The following is a 14888-nucleotide window of genomic DNA, read 5'->3' as shown; positions in this document are numbered from 1 at the left end:
TAAATTCATAGATAAGTGTATATGTTGTCAAATTCATGTAAATAGCGTAGTTTACATTTCTCGCACAATCGATGTATTAGCGATTCGGATTCGGCGGTTCTTCTCAAAAAGGGCTTTCAAGAACCGCCGAATCCGAATCGCTAATGTTTTTGAAAGGAATCCCGTCCAACAACGGTCTATCCATCTCTACCTCCTTAAATTTATCATTAAAGTGCCTAAACACCTCCTCCTTAACCTCTCCCACCGACTCTTACATACCTCTCGAAGAAAGAATTGGACCAATGTGATTAATCCTCCTTCGTTCCTCAATAACCTTGTGGAAAAAACCACTATTAGAATCTCCCTCCTTTAACCACTTCAACCTAGATTTTTGAAGAAGCATGTCCTCTTTAATTTGCAAATCCCTCCAAAATCTACTAGAAGCATCCCTCCTTTTACTAGTCACATCCTTGATCACTTCCTCATCACGCGACTCCAATATCTCATCATAAATGTTTATATTCCTCACATCTTCTTCCACTCTCATATCATAACTCCCAAACACCTCTACATTCCACCACTTTAATTTGGCTTTAAGAAGTTTCAACTTCTCTTTCAAGACAAAATCCCCTCTCCCTCCCACCTCCAAATTATTCCATTCTTTTTCAACAAAGGGATAAAAGGAATTCAAAGAGAACCATTCATTATTGAATTTGAACAATTTAGGACCGCAATTAATTTTATCCGCCACCAACCAAATTGGCCAATGATCTGAAATATCTCTCTCTCCAATAAATTGACCAACTACTCCCCATCTATCCACCACCTCCTCCGATAAAAGAAATCAATCAATTCTACTCATTGACTTACCATCACCACTATACCATGTGAACTTCTTTCCCTTACACGGAATATCCACCAAGGAAGAGTTGTGAATGAATTCTGCAAAAAGTCTCGCTTCATTTTGATTAATTACGGACGCCCTCCCCCTCCTTTCTTTATCATTTTTAATGGCGTTGAAATCCCCTCCGATAATCCACTCACCGTCCTTGAAGATCTCATTCAATCTCAACAAATTGTCCCACAACATTTTCTTCTTATCCAAATCACAAGAAGAGTAGACATTTATAACATAATACCAAAGATTCTCCCACTTAACTTTGATACCTAGAAACCCTTCTCCTTTAAAGCTATTCACAACCTCCAATTTTTCAGCCTTCCAAAGAGTTAGCAAACCACCCGACGCGCCATTGGAATTAGAAAAAGAAAAACCAATATCTGATCCATTCAAAAAACTCTTGGCAATAAAATCCTTAAAGTATTTAATTTTTGTTTCTTGAATCATGAGTATATCCACTTTCCCCTTCTTAATAATAGAACTCACTCTCCTTCTTTTCAAAGAGATACCCCCTCCTCTAATATTCATGGATCCGATTATCATTTCAAACAGTTGGATGACTCCTTCATACCCTCCATTTTACGATCACCTCCTTTCTCCAGGTTCTCTATTCTACTTAACAGCTTTTCTCTCCCCTCTGAGTCCACCACTGATCAGTGCATTTTAATGCACGTTCTTCCATGTTTGTACTCAAGCATTTCTTCGGTTTGTTTTATTTATTTTTATGTTTTAATATGTTTTTATATTTTATTTTATTTTTGCACTTATTTGTTTTTCGTATTAATTTTTCAGCAATAACAGTCTGCACGGAAACGATCATATCTGGAGTTCCAGGAGTCTGATTGAGGCGTTCTAATAATCGCCGGAAAGCTAAGAGAAAGAGCTACAATTCTTATGTTGGAGTCGAAGTCAGAATCGGACTGTAGCAGGGCCAGAAAATGCGTTGAAGTTGCAGCACTAGCTTTAGTTAAGTTTCGGGTTAATTGGTTTTGGGCCTGGGTCGTATGTTTGACCCAGTTGGATTGTAAAACGGGTCATTCTCTTTCCCCCTTAGGTTAGGCAGCCGCGGACTGTAGCATAGACATCACCATTCACGAATTTTGAAAAGCTTGTACGAATTGATCCATGGCGAACTAATCCCTTCGAGTCAATCTTCCGTATTCAGGTTCCAAAAACTATGAGATTATTATAATTTTGCAATAAAACTTCCTTCAATTATATATGTTGTTTATCTTTTGCTTAATTTGATATTCATAATATATATTGTTTGGTTCGATTGATTATGTTTTCCAATTTATCTGCGTGTTTATCGTATGCTTAATCGTTAACCCGCTTATCGCTTAACCGAATGCTTAATTCGGCAAACGGGAAATATAATTGGTATAATATTGTTGCGCTTGTTGATCATATTATAATCGAACGAGAACGGAATCCGCTTAGGATAGTGAAATTATAATAGTCGATGATTAGTAGGAACCGGATCGGTAGATTGACTTATTTCATAATCACTTTTACAAAAACAGCTTATTTTCAGAATCATTTATTTTAAGCACTTTTTTTGTAATTCGACCACCAAACCAACCCCCCCCCAATTTCGATTTCAATTAATAATTCAAGAATCCTTGAGAGACGATACTCGAGTTACCGTTACCGTTGTTACTACAGTTTTACAAATTAACTCGTTTTTGACCCGCGTGCGACAGCGGATCAAATTGGCGCCGTTGCCGGGGATCCTTGTTGTTATTAACTGATAATAGAGTCATAGGTTTAGTGTTCTCACGTTTAGGCCGTAGTTTCTTCACGGTTTTGGCCAATTCGCGTTTAGAGTCGAAAAATTCAGTTTTTGAAGAAATTGAGTCCGATCGATAATCAGTTTTTGCTTACTGGAAGTAGAAAAATCGTGCGATTAATACTCCCTTACTCTAGAAGAGTAAGGTAATTCGAGCCAAAATTGTCAAATTCATCGTTTTTCTATTTTTAATGATTTTTTTACTGTTTTCATAGAGTCGAAAAAATCCAAAAAAAATCTCAAAATTATTATTTCATCTAATTAGATTAAATTTTGTGTTTTTATATTTTTCTGAACTTATTTTAATTGTGTTCCTTCATTCTATTTGTTTATGGCTGTTATGGGACATTGTTGGCATTTTCGCATTTGTTGTTGCATTGCTTAATTGATTTTGCTTCTGAACTTGATTTTGATAATATGGTTGATCAAAGAACACTAAGGCAGCTAGCTGCGCTTGATGTTAATTATAATGGTTTATGTATTGAATATGCTGATGTTGTTGTTCCCTTTGAATCGAAATCTGGTTTAATACACTTGTTGCCAAGGTTTAGTGGTCTTACAGGTGAGGATCCACATAAGCATCTAAAGGAATTCCAGATTGTTTGTTCTACATTATTGAGACCTAAAGGAATAACAGAAGACCATATCAAGCTGAGAGTCTTCCCGTTCTCACTTCAAGGTGCTGCAAAAGATTGGTTATACTACCTTGAGCCGAACTCTGTTACAAGCTGGAATGATCTCAAAAAAGTGTTCTTAGAAAGATTCTTCCCTCCCCAAGTTACAACTTCTGCATCTTCTGGACCTTCACTAGAGGACCTTGTTAAGCAAATGCCTATAAATAATCTCCAGTATCAACAACAAATAGATTCTACTCTTCAGACTTTGCAAACACAAATTGGACAGCTTTCCACTTTGATGAATGCCATGCAGCAAGCTCAAGGATCAAACCAACAATCCTTGGAAGAGCATTCTATTTTTCAAATTGAGTCGCTTTCTGAAAATGTTGATGATACTCGTAATGATTTGCTTTCATCTGATTTTCCATCACTGTCTGATTTTGATGATGTTTACTCATGTTCTGATTGTACTGACACTAACGTGTGTGTTGTTTGTGCTGAGATTAATGATGCCTTGCAGGGTGACATTTTTCCTATAGGTGAAGTTGTTGATGAAGTTTTTTATGCAGTTGAACTTGAAATCTCGGCTGCCCAAAACACACCATCCGTTGAACAACCACCTTCTTTAGAGTCTGAACTACTTCCTGAAGATTTAAATTATTCATCAAAGACTGAATTTGAGAATGAAGAGAAATCATTGAAGAAACATAGAAATGAAATTGGATGGACTTTGATTGACATTTTTGATATTATTCCATCATGTAATGAGCATAAGATCTCACTTTCAGATGAAGAAAAATTAGTGAGGCAACCCTTTCAACCATTGATCTTTGATGTTGTGATAAATGACATCACTTTCACGTGCGGATTCGACACTTTTACTTTTCGGAGATTGTTCTTTGATCCTGGAATAAAAGGAGAAGGCACTAAAATAAATTTCAAGGTCAATGTACACCGTATTAGGCTATTCCATGAGAGCCCTACTTTGGAAGGAGAGATTGTAAAAGAGGCTTCACTAGCAAAGGCTGTTTATGCGATCACATATCCTCCTTGAATACTCGGGTGTGTTCTTTCCTTTCTCTCACTTTTACTTTATATTTGAGTTCTTTTCATTGAGGACAATGCTTGTTTTAAGTGTGGGGGAGGGAATCATTTATTTTCTTTGCTTTTGTTCTTTGTTTTATTTTCTTTTGTTTTCTTGTTTTGTTTTCAGTTTAAAAATAAATAAATAAATAAATATGCATCGTTTTGAAAGTTTTAAGCTATAGACTGATTTGAGTCGAGTTTGCGGAGACTTGGGAAAAATTCACAAGATTGGTATCGTTCTAACACCGTAAGTCTCCTGCATACGGAAATTGATTTGAATTTGTTATTATGTTTTAGCCTTAATTTCACATTCTTTGACAGCTCTTGAGTAGTTTATTTCAGCAGTCGGCACCATCTCTCACACACTTTACGCAGGAAGCCAATGAATATAAGTGAATGTTCCGAAAAGAAAAAAAAGAGAAAAGAAAAAGGTAATACACCTTCTAAGTTTGGTGATCCTCACCCGGTCACTTAACCCAACGGTTGTGTAATCTTTAAAAAAAAAAAGTTTTCAAAACTCTTTGTTAGTTGGTTCAGCGGTTTCTGGTGCTGAACTTGGTAGGAAGGATTACGGTCCGATCCCCCGCAACTACATCTGAGTAAGCAAAGGGTTATGCCACGCAAGTACCGGAACCCCGTGCAAAAGGATCAGAGTCACTAACCGGTTGTCCTGCTATAAGTGTGTGGAGATAACGGGCTTAATGTGATTGCGCCTGAATGAAAAAGAGCAAAAAGGATGAGTAAGTTAGGCTATGGTATAATAATATGATTTGAATTGGTTTGTGTATTTAGGAGCCTTATGTCTGCATATTTGTGGTTAGTGTTCTTACGATGTCCTTAGTGTGCAAGATTAGTACCTGTCGATGCAAACTCACCCGAAGAAGATCTGTAGCCTAGGATGAGTAACTGTTGATGTTTTTCTGCTTTCCTTTCATTTTGCTCGGAGTGCAAAAGTTCAAGTGTGGGGGAATTTGATCAGTGCATTTTAATGCACGTTCTTCCATGTTTGTACTCAAGCATTTCTTCGGTTTGTTTTATTTATTTTTATGTTTTAATATGTTTTTATATTTTATTTTATTTTTGCACTTATTTGTTTTTCGTATTAATTTTTCAGCAATAACAGTCTGCACGGAAACGATCATATCTGGAGTTTCAGGAGTCCGATTGAGGCGTTCTAATAATCGCCGGAAAGCTAAGAGAAAGAGCTACAATTCTTATGTTGGAGTCGAAGTCAGAATCGGACTGTAGCAGGGCCAGAAAATGCGTTGAAGTTGCAGCACTAGCTTTAGTTAAGTTTCGGGTTAATTGGTTTTGGGCCTGGGTCGTATGTTTGACCCAGTTGGATTGTAAAACGGGTCATTCTCTTTCCCCCTTAGGTTAGGCAGCCGCGGACTGTAGCATAGACATCACCATTCACGAATTTTGAAAAGCTTGTACGAATTGATCCATGGCGAACTAATCCCTTCGAGTCAATCTTCCGTATTCAGGTTCCAAAAACTATGAGATTATTATAATTTTGCAATAAAACTTCCTTCAATTATATATGTTGTTTATCTTTTGCTTAATTTGATATTCATAATATATATTGTTTGGTTCGATTGATTATGTTTTCCAATTTATCTGCGTGTTTATCGTATGCTTAATCGTTAACCCGCTTATCGCTTAACCGAATGCTTAATTCGGCAAACGGGAAATATAATTGGTATAATATTGTTGCGCTTGTTGATCATATTATAATCGAACGAGAACGGAATCCGCTTAGGATAGTGAAATTATAATAGTCGATGATTAGTAGGAACCGGATCGGTAGATTGACTTATTTCATAATCACTTTTACAAAAACAGCTTATTTTCAGAATCATTTATTTTAAGCACTTTTTCTGTAATTCGACCACCAAACCAACCCCCCCCCCCCCAATTTCGATTTCAATTAATAATTCAAGAATCCTTGAGAGACGATACTCGAGTTACCGTTACCGTTGTTACTACAGTTTTACAAATTAACTCGTTTTTGACCCGCGTGCGACAGCGGATCAACCACCCCCAACGCAACAATGGCCGACCAAAGTTTACCCCCCTCACCATCCAGAAATCGCCATTGTCTATTATTGCACCTTCGAATGTCTGATTCCTCCTTGTGCTTCCCATATAAGTTTGACCCTTCTATACCGAAGGAACGAACCGAATATGAATTCAGAACATACATCTGCGACACATTTGTACCTTTCCTCTTAGTCTTCTTGACTTTTCTTCTAATTCTCCGAACTTTCCCCTTGTTGTGCAAGTCTTCCATTCTCCTCTATAAGCCAATATGCCGCAAGTTTTTGTATCTAATCTTCTTTTGTATTGCTACACTACCCCCAGGTGCCAGCATACTTGGGACAGCAAGGGAATCACCAACAATATCAACTGGCAGAGACCCTGAATTCACCACATTAAGCCCATAACATTTTTTCACTACCGCGTCAAACAGACCATCCTTACTGGTTTTACCCGCCTCTACTGTTTTAAACATACACGGACCCTGGACCTTCTTCACAGTATTATCGAAGGACAATTGATTGGAGAAATTCTTCCCTTGTTCGTAGTTATCATGACAAACAAATTCTGAATTCAAAGGAAAACAAAAAGCCTCAACCTCTTGGCCCTTCTTCCTAATCCACACTACATCAGAATTCACCTCGCCTTTATCCCTCACACCAACACTCCTTTAACCATCCCTCCTTTGTCACTGAGTGGAATAGAAGACACGGTTCTATCTTTTGAGGATTTAGTGTTAGTAACAAATTTAGCAGTATAGCATAAATAATCTTCTACACTATCTATATCATTCTCCCCATCTAACATGTTAACCAACAACTCATCTTCTGATTCCAAAGAATCAGACTCAGAACTAAGAGATTTTCGGGTACCTGGATTAATGCGCATCGAGCCATTAACGTCTTCCTTCAGGGTGAGCACAAAATTATTCCCATCTATGTGAACCTCCATCTTCTTTTCTAACACATGAGCCAGCTTAACCCTCACCATCAATCTCGCCGTATCATAGTTAGATCCTTCTGCCGTAGATTCATCCATACAAATAAATCTCCCCATCGAATTTGCTAAAGCAATAAAAAAATTAACGTTCCAAGCATGAATTGGAACATCGTAGACGTTAACCCAAATGACTTTGCCATCGTCGATATCCTGTTCATTCCACCTCCTTATAACTTTGAACCATTGCTCCTACCATGTTTTACCATCCCCTATTAAATCTTCTATAACACCCTCCTCCACCTCTTCCAACAAGCACATATTTCCCCCCATAGGAGTCACTTTAACCTGAAAGTAACCCTCCATTTCAAAGTGAGTCTGAACATTATAGGTCGAACCTGGAATTGTTACAAACCCCATATATGCCTTTTCCAACCTACTTCTATCTTCTGCGTTTGAAGAGTAACTGAGAATTGGCCGTAGAGCTTCCTCACCACTACCCCCTTCCCCGTCGTTCAACACTTATGCATAAGATTTTCTAAAATCACTGCCTTTCCCAGCTCTCACCCCTTGTCTTTTCGACACAACCTTCTGATGCTGACCACCAATACCTTGATTCTACTTCAGCCCTCGGTTGATCTTTTTTCCCACCCGAGGACGCTCGAATCTTGGAAGATTCGCGTGAATTTTTTTCCCCAATATCATCACATTATCATATCGAATAGCTAACAATCTCCCATCCTCTACTTCCTCAAACCTAACAAACCTGAATTTCCTTCCAAAACGATTCTTCCTAGGTGAAATGGCCACCTCCACCACCTTCCCTAAGCACGCAAATAAGTCGAAGAAAGCTTTCACCGTGTACGAGTACGGAAACCTAGAGAAGTAGATTGAAGTAAGCAAAGAAATCCTGTTGCTCGCAACTCCGCCGCCCCAAGGAAACACATCCCACCGAGGGACCGAAGCCCTGAATATCCTTCTCTTGGCCACCTCCCACTCTCCGCCCGACCGACCCCAATCAGCGGCCATCTGAAAAGAAATAACTTCAAACCCTACCCCCTTCTAGAGAGAGGGCAGAGTAAACATCAAAGACAGAGAAAATATTTTGAGTACTATTAGAATTTGGCATATTGTTATTGTTAAAGAGATTGTTTCCTTTGACAGTTTAATTTTTATTTTAGTACCACTTTATATAGCAAGAAATAATATGTGTGTCAACTGTGTTTAATTTTATTTTACCTATATTTTGGTATGTAATTAGGATTTTACTAAGAAATTTTCACATTATTCTTAGCCATCAAGAAAGGGTAGTGGGGGAGGAAAGGTACAAAAAGATAGGGAATGAAAAAGAAAGGAAGGGAAGACAGTGTAAGAGAAATAAACCTTTCAGTAATCTATACCTATACCTGGTTCTTCTCTATTTGTCATTCATTTAATAATTTTTTCTAATGTCAAATTGATTTATCATTTTTTATGTAAATATTTTTTCCTATAATTGAAAAGTACGGAATATACAGATAAATGTGTTTCTTAATCTTGCATCCAAAAAAATTTACATTAATTTTTCAAAGTAAACCATAAAATGTTGCTCATGTTAATTAAAAGCAATAATGTTATTTGACCATATTATTTTTTTGCCTTTTTAATTCAATTCAATGATATATTCCTTGAGATCTTTGGTTGTGGTGAAAGAGATGTAAATTTGAGAGAGAGATTATTTTTTGCTTTTACTTGAAAAAAAAAGAGTCTTAAACAATATACACGTTAGCAAAATAAAAAAGTGGAAAGACGGGTACGGGAGTGCCCATCTGAACATAGGAACCCATCTAGCTTATGTCTACACCATTCAACCTTCATTCTAGCTTTGGGCAGAGTCAACTCTTACTCACCATTCTAGCAAGGTGAGTAGGATTCGGAACTAAAGGATTATACATAAACTTCATATAGTATCCGGGAGAGTCGTTAACCCTAAATTTCAAAAACTAATAACGAGAGATTACGATCCTTCATAAATTATCATGGCATGTTATTTTGGTAGACATTTAAAGACTTTTCGGCTATCCTCCATTTTCTCATGAAATTACAATTGTTAGAAATCATATTTAACTCTCCTAAAAAAATAAGCATGATATGATATGTATCTCAAAAAATGGTGTAACATAAATACATAAAATACGAACTAACGTAAAATTAATTTGTGTAGAGTTGCCATTAGATGATAACTTATGCATATTCCAGACAGACAACTTAAGGGGGTATTTCGGGCGAACTACTATCCTACTTTGGACACTAGAGGTCAATGTTTAAACATGATTTATTTGTCACAATACTTTATGAGGACATATTTAATTATAGTTTAAATGTGACAAATTTTGGATCACGTGCGATAATCTACAGTATTCACTCTCAAAGACGGTCCTGCTCACAATTTAGAGGATTTTTATTTTTATTTTTTATGTATATTTTTTATTAGGTATCTGGAAGGAGGGATAGCGATATTTTTTATAATCTTTAGGTGTGCATGAGAAAAAGATTTATGAGGACATATTTAATTATAGTTTAAATGGGACAAATTTTGGATCATGTGCGATAATCCACACTGCTCACCCTCAAAGACGGTCCTTCTCACAATATGGAGGAAGTGTTTTTTATATTTTATGTATATTTTTTATTAGGAATCTGGAGGGAGGGAGAGGGATATTTTTTATAATTTTTAGGTGGGCGCGATAAAAAAATATGAGAGACCAACATGAGAATGCATATCACAAAGTTTACAAAAAAATATCAATTTATATTTTGACGTTGTGCGCATTAAAAAAGCGGGCAAACGGGCACGGGAGTTTCCGTTTGAACGCTAGTAATAATAATAAGGTTAAGGTTCAAAAATAATTTTTAAGGTTAGAGAAAAAAATTTATAAAAAAAAAAGGTTAAGGTTAAAAAATGGTTTTTACGATTAGAGAAAATGTTTTTTATAACAAAAAGGTGACTATAAAAAACATGAATATCACGAACAGAGAATATAAACCTTACACAAAACAAATAAAAAACAAGAAATTGAACTAAAACTCAAACAAGAATAAATTGAACCACAACTCAAACAAGAATAAATTCTAACCACTATAAGTTGCATCATCCCTTCTTTTATTTCCCTTTTATGTGCACTCTTCCCTTTTCTCCTTCATTGCAAAGTTTTTTACTTGGATTGACGATGAAATGAATGCAAAGCTTGAAACTTTAAGTTTTGTTGTTGTTGTTCTTCAGTATGAAGAGCAACAATTTTTAGGATTCTGAATTTGTAAACTGTGGATGATGAAAAAAGTTTTGAAAAGATGTCTATTTATATATGTAGAAAATTAAGTAAAAAGACAAAAAAGGAAAGGAATAAAATAAAATAATATATGAATGAGAGAATCATATAAGATATTATTTATTTTTTTCTTAATCAGCAATGTGACACACTTGGACCAATCAGAACTTACTATGAGAAGGCACGACCAATCAAAAGAAATAATGACAAAAAACTGACCAATTAAAAACAGGGATGACAGATCAAGAGAGACTCTATTTTTATATTTTAATATAAATTAAATGAAATCAAAATAATTGAAATTTTTTTTGAAGTAAATCAAATTAACTAGTCAAATCAAATTTAGAAAAAATATAAAAAAGATGCATTTTTAAATTTAACAAAAAAAGATTTCTTTTATTTTTAAATAAAAATCAAATAAAATCTAACTATTTGAAAACTAAATTGGAAGTTAATCAAATTAAAAAACTATAGAAAAAAATGCATTTTTTAAAAAGAAATATTTTCATCTTTTTAAATAAAAATCAAACTAATTGAAAACTAAATTGGAAGTAAATCAAATTAACTAACCAAATCAAATTAAGAAAATAATAGAAAAAACATGCATTTAAAAAAATTTAAATATTTTTTAAATTGCATAAATTAAAAATACAAAAATTAATAAAAAATGATTTAAAAAATTCAATTTCTTTTTTTGATTTTGAATATAATGCAAAATAAAATTAACGTTAAAAACAAATAAAAAGAGAAAAATGCACTAAAAAGGTGAAAGAAGGGATTCGAGCCCAGGTCATCACGCTTTCAACTCCTTACACATGCTTTCCTACAAAGGTGTCATTTCATTTATTTAAATAATGTGGCACTAGAAAACATACGAAGGACATGCAAATTTTAGGCATGATAGTGTGTTGGCCTACTATTTGCCACTGTTGAATGTTGTATTAAGGTGACTTGATGATTAAGCATGGTTTTAATCGATTTTATGAATTAATTCATGATTAATGAAATGTGTAAATGTTGATGATGATGATGTCATTCAAGCATGAGTATTGACTTGTGATCTTATGTGTTGTCATCAAATATGTTGACGGCTGATCATGTGCATACTATAATTGTAATAATGATATTATTGTGACTAAATGTTGTTGTCTGTGGATATGGTGCCTATTTTGATTATTCTTTCGGTATTATTGGTGTGGTGCTCGGTCAGAAAAGGGGGTCATATGTGCATGTGTTTAAGTGCATGTTGTCGAGTCATGCATCATGGTGTTTGACTTCGGTTCATTTTCGTGAGCTCGGAACCTATGATGGGGGTCTTAAGTTCAACTTAGTTAAAAAGCTTTATTGGCTCGAAATTAGCATGTGTAAAATCTCACTTAGTTCCTTTGTTCATCCTGGTAAAAGCTCAATTGGTTTGAGATTAGCTTATGAAAAATCTCAACTCAGTTTGTGCTCAGCTAAAAACTTCATCTTTGCTCGAGATCAGCCCGTTGAAAATATCTATTTTGTTTGGAGGATAATCACTTAAAACCTTGTTTTGTTGTTTGGCTGGAAGTTAGACATAAAACTTCATTTTCTTGTATAAGTAGGTTCATGGGCATATCCTTCTAAAAGCTCTCAAGTCTATTAGATACTCTCAAGAATAATTCTTGAGTATATGAGTAGGTCATATTGGGCTGAAACTGTATAAATCTCTGGTGTTTCTCAATGTCCCTCATCTCTTTTCTTTATTATCTTTCCTTTGGTTTCCCTCTGCTTATTTACTTATTTATTTTACAAAATATTTTCAAATAGTTTTAACAATAATTTTGTTTTCAACCAAATATTTTTAAATCTATACAATCCACACCTCCCCCACCCCCCTTGTGTATGGAGTCACATGTCCAACAACCTAATTTGTGGAAAGTAGCACGGATCGATTATTTTGAATCCAATGAGTCCTTTGTTTTTATGCTCTAGCGCCGTTGACTTTCTTTGGACCACTATTAGTTGATATCTTAATAATTTTTTGTTTTAATGGTAGATATTAGTGTCATCGGGACTATGACTTTCAGTGAACTAGCGTCTCATTATTTTTTAACAAAATGAGAATATATTCAAAAAAATTGGTGAAGTACACGGCGATCGCAACCGATCCAGCCCACAAAGAAACAAAAGCTCAACACAACATTACATCATAAACGCAACAATGTGTTTCCTAAGCCTAGTGTTAACCACCCCTATACACAATAGTATAAATAATTTGTTGAATAATAATTTCCTTATCGACAAAATTACCAAAACAACATCCATTCCAAAATCTCAAACCACTGTAAATAGTTTCGATAGCAGCTAGCTTCAAGAGGGCAGCTTTCCAGCCCTTCCCTTTACTTTGGTCAAGAATCCAAACTAATTCCCCTTTCCAATTCTTAGGCACATGGCTAAAGTGAAGCCAATCAAGGACAACAATCCAAATAGATTTCAACTCAGTACATTCGTAGAAAAGATGGTCAATCGTTCCTATATTCGGGGAAAAAAAACAGAAAGAAGAATTTAACATACCAAATCTATGCAGCCTTTATTTTGTTGCTAGTTTCTTTTGGCACACCAACCACATAACCAATACAACACGAGGTTTCGCCGGATTATTCATCATAAGATGATGCCAATCACAAGAAGTAAATTTAACCATATGGTTGTAGATAGTCTTCATCTTGAATTTCCCTTGAATGCATATGATATTCCAAAGCTGCTGAATATTGTTGATCGTCTCTCGTAGTAGAAGAATATGTTTCCTGATCCACGTACCACTCTTCTTCGTATCATCCTCCATAATGTTTTGATTGTTGGAATAATATATGTGGATCCATCTAACCCATAAACTATATTTTTTATTACAAAGATTCTATAACAGTTTCAATAAAGCAATCATGTCCTAAATAGAAAGATCAATGACACCAAGGCCTCCTTGCTTCTTAGGTCTGCACACTTTCTGCCAAGCAACAGAGCTTTTTTTTCTAATATTATTCTTACCAGTCCAAAGGAAAGAGCGATAAATAGCCTCGATTTTCTTGATCACCATAGCAAAGGAAAACAAGACATCTAGTAATTAGTGGAAGCAAACATTATGCTCTTGATAAGCTGAAGGCGGGCAACGAAACTTAACAAATGAGTAGCCCAGTGTTTGTTTCTAGAAACAATTTTCCCAATAAGATGCAAATAGTGATTCATGGCCAGCTTCTTACAAGAAAGGGGTACGCCAAGATAGCGAAAGGGGAGGATCCCTTCAACAAACGAAGACAGCTCAGTATTCATGATGTTTTTGATGAAGAGCACATTGCTTTCCCGGCGCTTTGGTTCTCCATGCGTCTTCTGTTCGAGATCGCAGGTGGAGAAAAGATATCTTGCTATGGCGAATCAGCTTAACTCGGGCAGGAGATTGGATTTAAACCAAATGATTCTTGGATATCTGTATGAATGCCTTGGTGAATGATAACATGAAAATATATCGTATATTTGATTCAATTAACATAAATTAGGTCTTTATTTTATATTAATTATATTGTTTTATTTTAGTATTATGCTGGTATTCTCGTTTTATTTCAGGTATTTATTTTTCTCGATTTCGATTAAAAAGAAGAAGAAATAAAGTATTTTCGAAGAATTATTCGGTGAAGAAATGAAGAAATGCAAAAGCCCGATTGGAGACCCATTATTTATTAAAGAAAAGAAGTGAAGAAAAAAATAAAAAATAAAAATAAAGAAAGGAAGTGGGGCCGTCCACCCTCTAGCAAGGGCACCCACCCCACGTGCATACGATGAAAATGAAGAAGAGAAGAAAGGGACGTTCGTCCCTCCCCTGGTGGTCCCCCCGCCCCAAGCCAATTAAAGAAAAAAAAAGAAAAAGAAAACGAAAGGGGGCGTCCGTCCCTTCAGAAGTTTTCCCACGATCCAGTCATACTTCAGTACCAGCTCCAACGTCTCTCTAATTCTTTAGCAGCTTAAACCGATTCTTCAGCAACTCAATTGAAATCACTCCCATTTTCTCCTAAATTTCCTCTCCAGAAAACTACAACCTACAGATATAAAAGGAACCGCAAGAAACATTATGAGGTTCTCGTCGTTCGCTGTTTTTACCGAGAATACTGATTAAGCATTTTATTTTCCAGTTTTCTTTTCAATTTTCATTCCTGTTTCAGCTTTTGATTTCTACACCAGAAGTCAAAAGCCCTTTAGTTTGTTCATTCTTCTCCCAC

General features: G+C 35.5%; 1 protein-coding gene across 1 annotated transcript; it reads right to left on the bottom strand.

The window, feature by feature from the left end:
* Positions 1–250: 250 nt before the first annotated feature.
* LOC131642504 (uncharacterized) lies at positions 251–1405 on the bottom strand. The gene is made up of 2 exons (XM_058912745.1): positions 850–1405; positions 251–639 (listed from the first exon to the last, which is right to left on the bottom strand). Exons 1-2 carry the CDS (start codon positions 1403–1405, stop codon positions 251–253), a joined length of 945 nt encoding a protein of 314 aa, XP_058768728.1.
* Positions 1406–14888: the final 13483 nt, after the last annotated feature.

The sequence above is a fragment of the Vicia villosa genome, unplaced genomic scaffold, assembly GCF_029867415.1.
Source record: "Vicia villosa cultivar HV-30 ecotype Madison, WI unplaced genomic scaffold, Vvil1.0 ctg.005138F_1_1, whole genome shotgun sequence".
Taxonomy (NCBI): Eukaryota; Viridiplantae; Streptophyta; class Magnoliopsida; order Fabales; family Fabaceae; genus Vicia; species Vicia villosa.
The sequence above is the reverse complement of the archived record's forward strand: the minus strand, read 5'-3'. Positions and strand labels throughout refer to the sequence as shown.